The 14,412-nt window shown below is 41.7% G+C and overlaps 1 protein-coding gene across 1 annotated transcript in view; it reads left to right on the top strand.

The window, feature by feature from the left end:
* The first annotated feature begins 518 nt into the window (after positions 1–518).
* The window catches only part of LOC108873581 (neuron navigator 1-like), a 54,547-nt gene continuing 40,653 nt past the window's right edge, over positions 519–14,412 (top strand). Inside the window, 5 exon segments of the mRNA XM_051074308.1 lie at positions 519–712; positions 2,758–3,411; positions 3,413–3,573; positions 3,820–3,908; positions 9,897–10,631. Of these exon segments, the coding sequence (XP_050930265.1) occupies positions 2,785–3,411; positions 3,413–3,573; positions 3,820–3,908; positions 9,897–10,631 (1,612 nt within the window). The 5' untranslated portion in view covers positions 519–712; positions 2,758–2,784.

Genomic DNA, 14,412 nt, shown 5'->3' with positions numbered 1-14,412 from the left:
AAATATTGATTTAATGATAATGATGATTTCCAGATTTAGACAGTCATGTTTTGTCTTCCAAAATGGTCTTATAGCATTTATGAAATTGACTCACCTTGGTGTCTTACGAGTGCATTATCAGACCCTGTTGGCTCTGCAGTTTGGAGACTTCAGCAGAGTAAAGTGATCCTTGTGTTGACATGCTGTTGGTCTGTGCGAGTATCTTTAGTCAGGCCCTCAGGCTGATTACAGGTTTGGAAGACTGGGGCAGTTTTAGCTCCATGCATTGCTGACTGGATACTTTGATGATGGCATGTTGAAAGGCTGGCATGTTAAAAAGGAGCTCAAAGTCACATTCAAACTGTGACAGAAACATGAGCCCCAGGGGGAAAACAAAGCATGATGTCACCAGAGAAAGATCGAAACATGAGTCACTAATAAGTCTCTTCATAATAGGTGAATTGTGTGTGTTTCTGTGTGTGAGAGAGAGTGACCTCAGGGTGGAAAATAAAAATAAGAGAATGTGAAGCTGCAGGAGGCTTCCTCATTCCTCTTTGGCTCGTTGTCGTCCAGCATTGATTTGCCCCGACTCGCTTTAAAGCAGCACGTGGGTCTAAATTGTATTACTGTAAACTGCATCATGCGGTTAAGTGTAGCTCATCTCTGGAGAGCCGGTTAGTCTACACCACACTGTGCCGAAGATTGACAAATGTTGGACATTGATTTTATTCAGGTAAGACAAAGGAAAACATCCTAACTCATTTCACCCTGTCAGTTTAGATTTACAACATGTGGGTTTGATTTTATTTGAGGTTGTCACAAATGTAGAATGTGCTAGTCAGTGATTTTTTTTTTCAGTGAAAGCATTTCAGGGCATGGTGATTATAGGAATTTTTCAGATGTTATTTCTGAGATCCCTATTGCAAAATACTTGCAGGAGAAAGTGGATTTGTTCTCATTAAGTGCTATACATTGTACAGTTTCATGTTGTGGTGTGGTTTCAGTTGGTGGTAACCTGGTGTCTCCTAATCTAAGTGTGTTGCCCTAAACTACCTCTGTAAACATGAGTAGATATGTTCGATCATCTTCAGCTTGTACTCATTGTATTTATTAGTCACCCATATAGGATGGGATGAAGGGATGGAGGTGGTGGAGTTGTGGGTCTGTTGTAGCCCCCACCACCATTATGTCTTTGGAGGAGAGGTGCTGTGTGCCGGGCTATGGTGGGGACAGCCGGTGTTGGCATGGCCTGAAAGGAGTCATTCTCCTGCTGCACGTGCCAAGTGGTGTCAGTCTGCCACTGCCTTTCACAGCACGCTTCACACTGGGAGGTTGCGGGTAAAGGACCACGAATACATTAGGCAAAGCTGTTGAAACATATGCTGTGTTTTTAGATGCTACCAATGCTTTGATTGATTTTGTGAAATGCTGTTTGATTAATCTCATTTTAAACACAAGATTTAAATTCCATGCTCATGTGAAACATTTTGGTTTCTTTTAATCCTATTTAACCGGTGGGAAGGTTTCTTTTTTTCTTACTGCCTTAGATCAGCTCCTTCATTGCCTCCCCCATAAGAGTGCAACTAAAGGTCACTTAAACAACATTTGACAGTCAAGTTTCACTCACTTTCTTGATCTCAATGTTTCTACCAGTTGAGGAATTTGAACTGGTGACTAGTCTGGTTCTCAGACTTTAAGGCTACTTTGATGTTGTAATTGATACATAATGGTATAATGGTCCTTCCCCTAAAACCATCTTCTCTTCTTTCTTCTTTCCCACTCAGTCATGCTCACATTTAGTCAGCAGGTCATGTGGTTAGAAACCTCTCTGTGAGGCAGACACCCTGGGGTGCACAGCTGTTTTACAGTATTTTTTACAGTATAAATCTTAAATGAAAGCTGGTTATCCGTCATACAGCGTACAGCACGGATAGATGTCCACAGCCTGCCAGTAACAAGTGCTTTATATGGGGACCTGCTACCACAACCCTCATTGAAACACACATACTTGCATTTTTGTTTCAAAACCTTTTTTGGTCAGTGGTTGTACTTACGGGGTAAAGCAGGACATTTTTACCAAAAAGTCTGGCTAAAAATTAAATGAGAAGATTGATGCCACTCTAGTCTCTGTGCACTAAATCTGAAACTACCACCAGGAAGCCTGTTAGTGTAGCTTCATACAAACTAGACTAGAGTACAGGAAGTTCCTGGTTGCGACTGGAGAAATCATCCAGTATAACTTCTTCAGTAGCAGTTTGAAAGCTTCTAAAGAACTATAGTTGTTTGTATAATGCTAAGAATGTTACGGTAAGTGCACATGTGTCAGTCTGTCTGTCTTACAAATGTGTGACAGCATGACTTTAAATTATTAACCAACCAGAGTGCACCTGTGGAGTACAGTATATTTGCAGCTCTTAACGCTAACAGAGCAGTATTGTTTTACATGTACTCTCCTTAAATATATGTTTACCTCTTTATTTTTTATTTCTCTGAAAGCTGTTCTGGCAATCATTTATTTCCTTGCTATTTTTCTTGATTGCTTTGCCTTTAAGTCACCACTTGCCTACAGTATTGTACCTTGCAAATTGTCACATCAGCCATTTTGCCTGATGAGGAGGTTAAAGAGGATATTGCCTGATTTTGTTTGCTAAATTTGCTTCTATGCTTTTTATGCTTTTCTCTGAAGCTACCTGCTGTTATAGTTACACTTTATATTTGGAGCATGAGAAATGTGTATTTTAAACCGTTGCATCGTGATTCTCCTGCTTTCTCTTTCAGATCTCACTCCAGTGACACTCACCAACAATGAGCAGTGGAGTGAATGTCAAAGTCATATCTCAGAGCCAGAGTGACGCAGGTGTCAGCTCTAGTCTTCCTTTACCTCGAAGCATGCTGCCACTCTCCAAGATGGATCCCAAACAGCAGTACAGCGGTCTCCCCAACCCTACAGTGCGCTATCAGCATGCTGCCAAAAGACGGCCTTCCTACTCTTCATCTTCGGTGTCCTCAGGTCCTGCAGAGCTGCTGAGAGGTGCAGCTTTAAAGAACCACCTGCTGCAGCAAAAGAGCAGTGTGTATTCTCACAGAAGCCCAGCAGCTACAGAGCGAAGCGATGGAACGTGCTCAGCATACAGTAGCCCTCAGGTACCAAAAAGAGAAGTCCCACGGTCTAAAGATACACTGGACCTCCGCAACAGCATGCTGACCCAGAAGGCTTTGCGGGACCTCCAGTTAAGACGAAACGTCAACAAGAACTGGACCTTTGGGAAATATCGCCTCAGGAGTGTGGACAATGCAGATGATGATGATGCCTTGTGCCGGCTCCCGGCTAACGTCCAGCAAGTCCAGGGAAGAGGGCGTCATCTTTTTACTAAAGGTGCAACAAATGGTAATGAGATATCAGCGGTGTCCACGGGTGGAACTGCGGAACTCCCAGAAAGAGCTTAGCAACATTTCCAACCAGGAACGGGGAGCTTCTGAGGGACAGGTGTCCAGCGACAAATCAAAGTCTTCTTATCAGACATGCAACATGCCACGGAGAGGGAGTGAGCCGGGGAAAGTCAACATGGCTGCTGTTGCTCCCTTCAGGTTCAGGTGAGGGCAGTGTTTCACCTTTTTAAGATGGAAAGATAAGCTCTGCTGCACAGAATGCAGTTTATTTTTAGGACACATTGGATGTGATGAAGCCTCATGTCATCTCTTGCTTTCCCCTTTAAGTCCATCGGTTTTATTTTCCAGTTAAGGTTGCACTTGATCAACATTTAATCTGTTTTGGTTTTTTTGTTTGTTTGTTTGTTTTTTTGTCCATTAAAAAGTTTGTTTTTATCTCTTTTCCTGTAGGTTTCAAATTCATGAGGACACAGATGCCACCCTGGATGATCTGAGTGACTGCTCCTCTGACTCCATGGAGGTCTGCTGTGATGATTTGGGTGAGTCTGTTTAAATTTCCTATCGCTTATCTTTTCATCAGACACGCCTGATTCTGTAAACCACTGTTTCCCAAACAACAAAGGCATTACAAGATGATTGATATAGGAAAGAAAAAGACATCTTTCTAGACTTTTATAGTTGAGACTTTTCTGTAGTCTTTGCCCATTCCTTGTGAAATACTGCAAATTTGACTCCTTTTCAGCCACTTTAAATCATACTTTAATCATACTACATACTTTCTCAGACAACTTCTCTCTATTAGTGATGATGTCCTACATTAGCACACTATAAATTTCTTTAATAATACCTAAATATTTTTTAACTGATGTTAGTTAGTTATTGAGAAAAACTGAGGATTTTTGTTTTCAGATGTTAATCATGAACTTCAGTGTCCCTCAAAAAGTTCAACAGAAGTGCTCACAGCTCAGACATATGCAACCTGTGATGAAGGGTCACATACACATAGCTTAATTCTAAAGGGTCACAAGCCAAGTTTAGAACCACTGTTGTAAATCTAGCAGTAATGAGCAGTAAGTCTGACACTCAGTAATCAAACAGGGTGATATCTGAAGGTGATCGTCCAGTATCTTAAAATTAAAGAGCAGGCCAGTCCATAAACTTTAATCACTTTGTTGACTTACAGTTGAATCAAGACCTTTAAAGGTTCTTGTCCTCTCTCTGTGGTGTCATTATGCCAGAACAAGCTTGGGGAAAAAACACATTTTTTTCATACAGTTCAGAGAGTTCAACCAGTTATGCAAAACTCTGTTTTTCCAATTGTATTATATTGCATCCTGTAACACCCAAGCTGTAATATGGCTGAATGTTGACGCTGGAGTCTGTTCAGCGTGGCAGTTGTTCTCACCAGAGCTGCTGCCAGCTCACAACGAGAGCTTCATACTGTACGTACCACCTGTTATGTGCATCAGGATTTCCTGAAGTGCTCCACTTCTTTCTTTATGTGTGTGTGGGAAAACACAGATTCAGATTCTTGGCACAAAGCACTTCTCTCAAATCACACGGCACTGTAACTTCTTAAATGTTCTTGTGTCTCGGGTGTGCCATCGTGATTAGATTTATGTCAGTGCTGTGTAAAACATTAAAAGTTGAGAGTTGTGTTTGTTCTGATGCCTGCAACAATCCTGTACCTAATACATCCTGTTGCTTAGAGACTGTAATACAAACATGACGTGTATACACAAACACACACACGCACACTGAATTTAACTGGTCAGTATTTCATTATTTTAAATAATTCGGAATATCTTGCTAAACGAAGGTAAGTCACCATTAGCAGAGACAACCACAGCATTAAGTCCAATTAGAGAGAGATTACATAATTAAAGATCCGCTGTAAATGAGTGATATTGATTTAAATAAGTAAGCAGACACTATTGACTCAATGGTAATAGCTGTGACCACAAAACCAAATTGATACTCAGACATGTTTGTTTTGCGAGTTCACGTCTAGAGCTTGGTAGATATTTATGCAGAAGCTTCATAATTTTTAGAATTATTTGATGATAACTTGTTACTCACTGTTGGAGAAAGAACAAGTTATTTCCAGACCTCATAATCCCTGAAACTCAACCAGTCAAATCTCAAACACCCTAATGTTCATCTTTTCATTATTGTTGCTGATGAGATATTTCAAATGGACATCCCTAGAGTTGCTAGCATATAAGGAATGTATTAAAACACATTAAAGTGTGGTGTTTACAATGAAACAGTCAGCAGCACTAAAATACTACCTCTTAAAAATTAGCCTTTGTCTGTTTAAACTGATAAATTAGCTGTCGCTTAATTTGTTGGTCTTTTTGGTTGCTGTTAGAACTAATTAAACAGCAGCATTGTCTAAATTAGCAGCATTATGTTCCAAGTCTAAATCTGTAGCCTGAATTACTTTAAGTAACATAAATTATTTTGACTAACATGCCTGATGTATTTATTGTTCCTAATCACCCAACATGCACTGTAGAGAATTTAGAAAATGACCTCATATAATTGCACTGGACTATTATAAAACCCTGTAACTGGCTTCTTAATTATCTTAATGACTTTGAGGGGTGAGAGCCTCCAGCCAGCCTCCTCAGGGAGAGACGAGGCCAGAGACTGAGAGGTCCTCAGCCGAAGGTGGACAGATGTAGGGCTGAGAGATTGAGTGGTTTGATGGGAAGATCGGCTTTCACCTCCTGTCTGGGAGTTCCTCTCGTCCCTGCTGGACGGACCTTAGGGGCGCTTAAATTCTGTTTTTGACCATAGAGCAGAGAGATGTGTCTTTGTAAGCTGTCATCCTGCCTCAATGAGAAGTTAGCTGGAAAATGAAATATGGGTTGTTTTAATGTTGGTTCCATCCAGTAGAAACATCTGCAGAAACAACAGCTCAGTTAGGATCTCTGGTGAAAAATCTTACTTTAAAGTGACTCAAGTTTCGGAAATAGGAAAAATCTTTGCTCCAGGATTAATACAAGTCAGCAAATTAATCATCCTGGGAAGTGTTTAAACTCAGAGGCTGGTTTTACCTTTGCTGTAGTTCCCTGCAGCTTAAGTTCATCAAGAACAGACTATTGCTGAGCACATTAGGGGAATTTGTGTGACAAAACCCTCATAACTGCTCAGTCTTCATCCCTCAGGCTGCTCACATTCCAGCCCACACAATGATCCCATTAGATCTCGATTCAGAGGCCTTTGTATAGCATAAATTACCACATGACTTGAACAGCATACACTAATACCATCTTTACGTGTGCACTTAACTCTAGACGTTGCCCCTCTGTACGTGTGGCCATGTGCACATTTACATTGTTGTTCTCTGCGGTTTTTGGCTTTAAGCACATGTGGAGGTCTCCCTGGTGTTCTTGAACCCATTGCATCATAGCAGCTGAGCAGCCCCAAAATGATTACATGTGCTGTCTGGGGAAAATGCATAACAGGCAGCTGTGTCTATCATGTCATACCATACACACACAAACACACACAAATACGTTGGTCTTTTATAGCTGTGAGGACTCATTAACATACCGCATTTCCTAGCCCCTGACCCCTAACCTTAACCATCAACTAAATGCCTAACCCCCGACCTTTGCCCTATCCCTAACCTAAACCTAATTTTAATCTGAGCCCTAAAACCAAGTCTTGAACCTCAAGCAGCCCCTTTAACTTGTTAGGACCAGCTAAATTGTGCTCACAATGATGGTTTCGAACAAAAGATTTGTCCGCACAACCACAAAAAGACACATGTACACACATACATACAATTACTCTGATGACCAGTTCAAGAAGAAGAATCAGACCCAGATGTGAAGAAAACCAAATGAAAGACGCAGTTCCACCCTTGTCTCTCCTGAGAACTAGTGGTGATTGAGTGTTTTCACATTTACAGAAGGAAGACTACATTTTAGAAAAAGTTTAAAATGACACATTTTAGCATCATAGGGACATTACTGATGAAGGGAGGCACAAAAGACACAAAAACTTGGGAACATTAGTGTTTTGAGCTCAGTGTTAGCATGAGCAAGCTAACAGGCTAGCAGTAGAAACACTGATCTTTAGTAGGTATGTTTACCATGTTCACCATAGTTTGAGGTGTTAGCATGCAAACACTTGCTAATGTGCAAAGTACAGCTCATTCTGATTAGAATTAGTTTTTCAGATATTTGGTCATAAAATAAAGTAAAACATCATTACAAGATGATGATGCCAGATGAAAACTCATGGGAACACAAAGGCCATTCATCTTGAGGGAGACATGAGTGTTTGAACCAAAGACAGTAAATAAAAAACAAAAGTACCAACTTGCTGGTGGTGTTAGAGGAAAAGTCAGGGGAATCACAAAAACAAAAGGCTTCATCCTCTAGTAATTATGAATGTCTGTACAAAATTTCAGTCCATTCAGTAGGTATTAGATATTTCAGTCTGGTTCAAAGTGGTTGATCAGTCAACTAACAGATAAACCACATGCATAGTAAAGTCCAGATATTATAACATGAACTTATATATGACCTCATAATAGGAAGTGTTCCTTTGTGTATGATGCAAACTTATATATATTATACATATATGTCCTCATGAAAACATCTAAGGCTTGCAGGAAATTTGGCATGTCAGAATTTGTTACCCTCTGACTCATTAAGAAATTCCCACTCTCCAAAACAAATAAGCTATTCACTGCATCATAGGAGTAAGGTCAGTGATCTGGAGTCAGCAGGGGAACCTTAGACCTCGTGATGAGGAGGAACAAAACATGACATTGTTACCAGAAACTAATTACAACAACCTCACTGGTCCATGAGCCACCCCAGGTGCCTTGAAACCCAAATAAAAAATGCAGTGGAGTGTGTTGCAAGCCCATTGTGGGAGTTAGAGTGGTACCCTCTGGGCATTGTGGCTAACAGGTCAATCATATCCTTTGGATTTGCACCATCTAGCATACTCCCATTCAGTCATGCTGTGTAGTGAAAAAGAGCAACTTAGTCACTTAATAAGAAGAGGCAAAAACTATATTCAGAGGCACTGGATTTGGGTTATTTAAAAAAAGGATTTCTTTTTGATGAATACATGATAACATATGGGCTGTTTCACAGCAGTTTATGGAAAAGGTAAATGTTTCTTTGGCAGCTGTGTTTGTGCAGAGTGGTGAGGTCTGGTGCAGATGACATGCAGGCGATGAGAGAGGGTGGTTTCCATGGAGCAGCGCTGCATGAGAGCGCTGCAGAACCCTCCTCAATCCTCCTGAGAGATGCTTGTGTGGAATATCTTAAAAAGATGATTACACTCATATGTCAGCAAAGGACCCTGCAGAGAACAGTGTGACTGGATTGTCCATTTAACACAGTCACGTGCGTGTCTCTGTGTGTATGTACATGTGTCTTACACTGACTTGAAGATATTTCCAAAGTGTGGTTTTGGGTGTGTTACTTGCTTACACTGGCACATCTTGTCGCTCGCTCAGTCTGCTGGAGTGAAGTCACCCATTTGGCCCATGCTCTTTTTTGAATCTTGAGCCAATTTTTCTCTTTTTTTTTTTTCCTTTTTTTTTTTCAAGCAGTGGACAAAAACTCCCAAGTCATTTTCATTATTTCTTCAGTTTTCAGTGACATCACATTACATATATATCCCTTTATGTCATCATTGTTGATATTATATCCAGTTATACCAGCACAACACACTTCTGATGTTTCAGCTTATGATTAATCTAGCTGTAAATCTGGAATTGATATCGTAAGGAAGCTCAGACAGGATCAAGAGATAATCTGGATGCTCCAGTAGTTGCAGTGACAGTGACAATAATTCATAGAATGGTCTGTAATTACATATCTAAATGTATATCCATTCACACATTCACTAACATCACAAATCATGCATCATGTTGGGCGTATTGAACAGGGAACACTGGAGGTGAAGGAGGGGGAGGGGAAGAACAAAGGAATCGGGGGAGATGGTGGGAAAACATAGGTGTGTTAGAGGAGACCGGTGCCACAAAAAGCCATAACTGATCGTTTCTCATCACTCCTGCATTTTCGCATATTCTGCTGAGACACAGCAAAGCATCTCTAAAAGAAGGGGGGAAAAATGAGGGAAGGAGGAGGTAGGATGGGAGGGAAGTCGGAGGCGAGGGAGAGGCAGCAGAAAGCAAGGGGGAGGAGGGAGCGTTGTTGCGTCTGCTGCCGCTGTCATTCTGCTGCTGCGCGCTTCAGCGGCAGGAGGGTGTGCTGAAGGGAGGAGTGTGGAAAAAACGGAGTAAAGGAGGACGGGAGGGAAGGAGAGAAAGGGAGCGCCTGGGCAGCACTGCAACAGCTGCAGCTGCAGCAGCCTGTCAGGAGGAAAAGAGGGAAAGGAGACAGAGGGAAGAAAGAGAAGGCTGCGGGACTGCCTTAAAGGAAGCATTTTGTGTGTGCTTTTTTTTTTTTTTTTTGAACAGGGAGAAGGGTTTGAGTAAGGAAGCCTGATTTCTCCCTGCTGATGCTTTTCTATATGGTCTCATGCAGGAGGCATGCTTGGAAATAGTGTGAAAGGCAGAGGAGATTTGAAAATGGAAAGGACGGATAGCACAAAGGCATACGGCCAAACAGATGGCAAAGGAGTTGGTATGGCAGCTAAGAGGGCAAAGTCTGGAGTGCCCCAGAGCACGCAGCGGGGTGAACTGAAGGTTTACCGGGCAGGTAGCTCTGAGGGCAGGCTACCTGTGCCCTCCAATCTCCGCAAGCAGAGGTCTATGACAAACCTGGCTGTACTCACTGATGCTGAGAAGAAGTTGCATCTTTATGAGCCAAAGTGGTGTGATGACATGGCCAAGCCCGGAGCAGGGCAGACCAAGATGGGCAAGCCAAAGACAGCGGGAGGCGGCACCGGTACCGGAGGGGGCGCCCCTCTCTCTCGAAACCTATCCAAATCTGAGCATTCGCTGTTCCAGGGCAAACCTAAGCCCTTCAGCCCGCTGGCAGCTCCCTCTGCCCTGAGCAAGCAGAGCCGCATACCTCGTGGCCCTTACGCTGAGGTGAAGCCCCTGAGCAAAGCACCTGAGGATGGAAAGTCAGATGACGAGATCCTCTCCAGCAAGGCAAAGGCCAACGCTAAGAAACAGGGAGCCGGGGCCGGAGGGGAGTCCGGTTCCAAAGGCCAGGTGGAGGAAGGGGGAGACAAGCCCTTCCTGAAGGTGGACCCAGAGCTGGTGGTGACAGTGCTGGGTGACCTGGAGCAGCTGCTCTTCAGTCAGATGTTAGGTAAGTGCAGCACAGCAGTCTTGATATCTGTACCACCCCAAGGCCCACTACAGTACTTGTGGTCGCCATGTGCTACAAACCAAATGCCCCGCTTGTGCGATTTCTCAGTGCTTCTCAGAGACGGCATCACGCCCCTTTTGATACAGCCACTACATGGCACCTGCTTGCTGCTGCAGACCCACATTTCCCTGGAATGGATTTTATGCAGCTCACCGACTAAGGGGGGGAAAAAACAGGAAGACATCCTCATTGTGCTTGCAAAGCATGCTTTTCCTCCTATTATTTCATTGAATGCTGCCCCAGCTTGGCATTTTCACAGACAGCGTAATGGTTAGTTGAATACCAAAGCTATAATGATGCTCTATTGTTCGTATTCCTCCAGCATGTCACTCAGGTGTCTGAGGCTTGGTGGCATTGATTACCTTTAATGTGCTTGCTTCGTATCATAACATTGCCGTCTGATTGCATGGAAAAAAGCCTGAGGGGTTGGGGATTATTACCAGCAGACTGATCTCCTTTCTCAACCTCTTGTTTGCTGCAACATGTGCAGATGCACTCGAGGGTCCATCCGCTGCTCCATGCATGCTTCTAAAAACCAGAGAGGGGAAAGACGGCATGCCATATTGAATTCATTTCAGGCACACAGACACATATTTAGCCTCCTCCCAGCTCCATTCATCTGTAGAGCTCTGACAGATGGTTAACACCCCGTGTACTACAATGGGGCAAATGGCAGAGAAAATAGCTTTCTCTCTGGAGGTGTAGGTCAGATTTATCAATAGAATAGACTTCATGAATAATCAGGCTATTGACCATAATGATATAATTATGATTCTGATGACAGCATCATTTTTTACTTTCTTTGTATATCAAAGCGTGCTTCTGCTTTTAATTGCAGGTGCACTGTGTATCTAATTATGATCTGTATTTTGATTTGGCAACTTTTAAATTCAGTACTACCCAAATGATACAATAATCTTCAAACCTTCATGCAAAGGTTACTTTACGTCTTAGATCCTGATACTATATTCATATTCTGATACTAATTTTAACAAAATGTTTTATAACTCAAAGAACTGGAATATAATAGTGGCATATAAAAGCTCAGTCACTGACACATTGCATTATTATTCATATTCCCAAAATCCATGTCATGTATCAACAAGCATTTCATGTACCATCCAGCGATTCGTTATTCCATTGCTTTAGTATCATCAGGAGTGGATGTTCCCTGTTGCATCTTAATGAACACATCTGTGGTGATTTAATCTGTTATCCATGCCTCATTAGCCTATATGGATGTCTGTCACTCATGTTAATCACACTAAATGCCAAGTAAGAAGTGTAAACAATACAGGACACCTTGGATAGCAGCATGGCATCACTCTACTGAGTATGAAACCATAACCAAAATTTCCAACAGTCCTGCAGATCTCTGCACCACACCCATGTCTGCTTTATTAACCTAATTGCATAAAATTTGTAACAGAATGCCCTGGGCTGATACATCTTTTCTGCTCAGAGTATTGTATTGTCCTCCATGATGTTTCTAGATCAATTGAAAGTCATTATTTCCCAAAAAGGGAGTTTATCATCTCAATGAATAATTTATCATCATTTAAGATGATAATCCCATGCGGGCCTTTGACACCAGTCAAGTGCTTTGAGCCCATGAAAGGGAAAACAGCCACCAAAATGGAAACAGAACATGTTGATGGAAAGCCGGGAAGCAATCGCAGCATTGATTATTAGCTTGCATTAATCAATAAGATATGGAGAAAAAGTATCCTCCTTATAGTAATATTTATATTGATGTATTCGGGACAGCATTATCTGAACCCTTCTGCATATTAGACTAGATCTTTTTACCCCATGTCCTTACTGTACATGTACAGTGCAAATGTCTGTTACTTTAAATAGATCATTTTATTCATGGCCCCCAGTATATCTAAGGCCCGTTTAATGCTTAATGCTGTGGTCTGCTTCTGCAGTATATCTTATTATGAGCTCCCTGAAAGGATTCTTTTATTTCTGAACATAGAGGGTCTCTTTGTTTACCAATATGACATCAAGAATGGTCAACTTTGTTAACAGGCTCATTTATTAAACCCACCATGTAAGTTTGTGCACCATGACTGTCTTACAACACTGGAACATTGCATACCACTGCTCCATCACGAGACTACACTGCAGATATACAACAAAATATAAAAAACACTTCCTTTTAAGATGTAAATCAGATAGATTTCATGCTTTATTATGCGGTTTGTTGGAGTCTAGATATCAAATGAATCTTGGCGACTTCTGTTTAACTCCAGTCTTCTTCCTCTTCACATAGAACAGTTGAGTTTGCTCTGAGTTTCTTTTTTTTAATGATTTGAATGTACTATGACAAATACATTCTAGGTCATTTGGACGATAGATTCAAGTCCATAAAGAAAGCAGAAGATGCGAGTAGTGCAGACAAGCTCTTTTCTAGACAACAACGAAATGAGCAAACCTCATTTCATCGTAATTGTATGTGATCTGTCATGCAAGATGTCCACAAGCGTAGCAATGGCCTACAGCTAAGTAGAATCACAGTGGAAAAGGTATATGAGCGAAGCAATTGTCACAGAGCTATGTAGGCACGCAAGGGTCACAGTATGTTGACTCTTAAAGGTACAGGTGACATTTTTCAAGAGCAAAACCTCTTTGTCAAGTAATTTTTGGTTATGTATAATTTGACTACCACAGACAAAATGGCAGGCAGCCACAGTTTGGAACGGTCTGCCTCCTACATAATTTTTACAAGTGAAAGAGGAGTTGGGGTCAAGATTGGATGGGAGCACGTATCTCTGTCGACAACTCCCATTTCTCCATCTAGGGGTGGTGACAGTTTTCTAATAACAAAGTGTTTTTGATGCAACAAACAAAACTAAAGCCAAAGCTGCAACATGACAGTGATTCTCGGGCCAGAGACCCATTTGTTCTCTGTTCATTAAGAGCTGAAACATTGAAATTTATTTGAAAGCTTTAAATAGTGAGTGGTAGCTATTCAGAGTGAGGATTGTATGAGAAGTGGGTTAAAAAAAAGTGTGATCACCCACTTCTCCCTTTTCCTGACCACTCTGTGTTGTGTGTGTGTGTGTGTGTTCTTCTGTGTGTTTTTTTTTTTTTCATTGAAACCCACAAGTTATTTTCCCATTGGCATTCACTCACTGTATCACCTGTCACTGTGAGAAACTCTGAAAAGCTCTCTGTCCATTTGAAACACAAGAGAAGTGTCCTCCTCTTGTTTCATGCCATAAAACAAGTCAAGTCTGTCAGGTCTTGTGAAATCTAACTCAGTGAAACAAGCTTTGAAATGAACTGCTGATAAACACGAACAGTCTTTCACCGACCATCTTGTTTATTCAAAATTGTGCTAATGTCTCGATTTAATTAGTGCAACATCAAGTACTTTTTAATGTAGATTTAGTAGTGTTTCTAGGGTTAATAACTCAGGGCCTCTAACAATATTTTAGAATTAATTTTGCTGTGCTTCAGTCTGCCTCTGCACTTATTATAGGGCACTTCCTGTGGTGTTGCATCATTCATAGGACTTTCCCGATTGAGATCTGCTTCAGTATTCTGTCCGAGTTTTCCTTCTCTGTGTTGTAAGCATCACTGCAATGCAGGGTGCCAGAGGACCATAAGTCACCACACAGGAACACAGTGCATATGGAATACAGTATATACTCAAAACAGATGTGATTCACCTGTGTCCAGGAGTCTTGGTTGAGTACATTTCCAGGGATAC

The sequence above is a fragment of the Lates calcarifer genome, linkage group LG12 (genome assembly GCF_001640805.2).
Source record: "Lates calcarifer isolate ASB-BC8 linkage group LG12, TLL_Latcal_v3, whole genome shotgun sequence".
In the NCBI taxonomy this organism is placed as follows: domain Eukaryota; kingdom Metazoa; phylum Chordata; class Actinopteri; family Centropomidae; genus Lates; species Lates calcarifer.
Note: the sequence above shows the minus strand (reverse complement) of the source record. Positions and strands in the feature narration are given on the sequence as shown.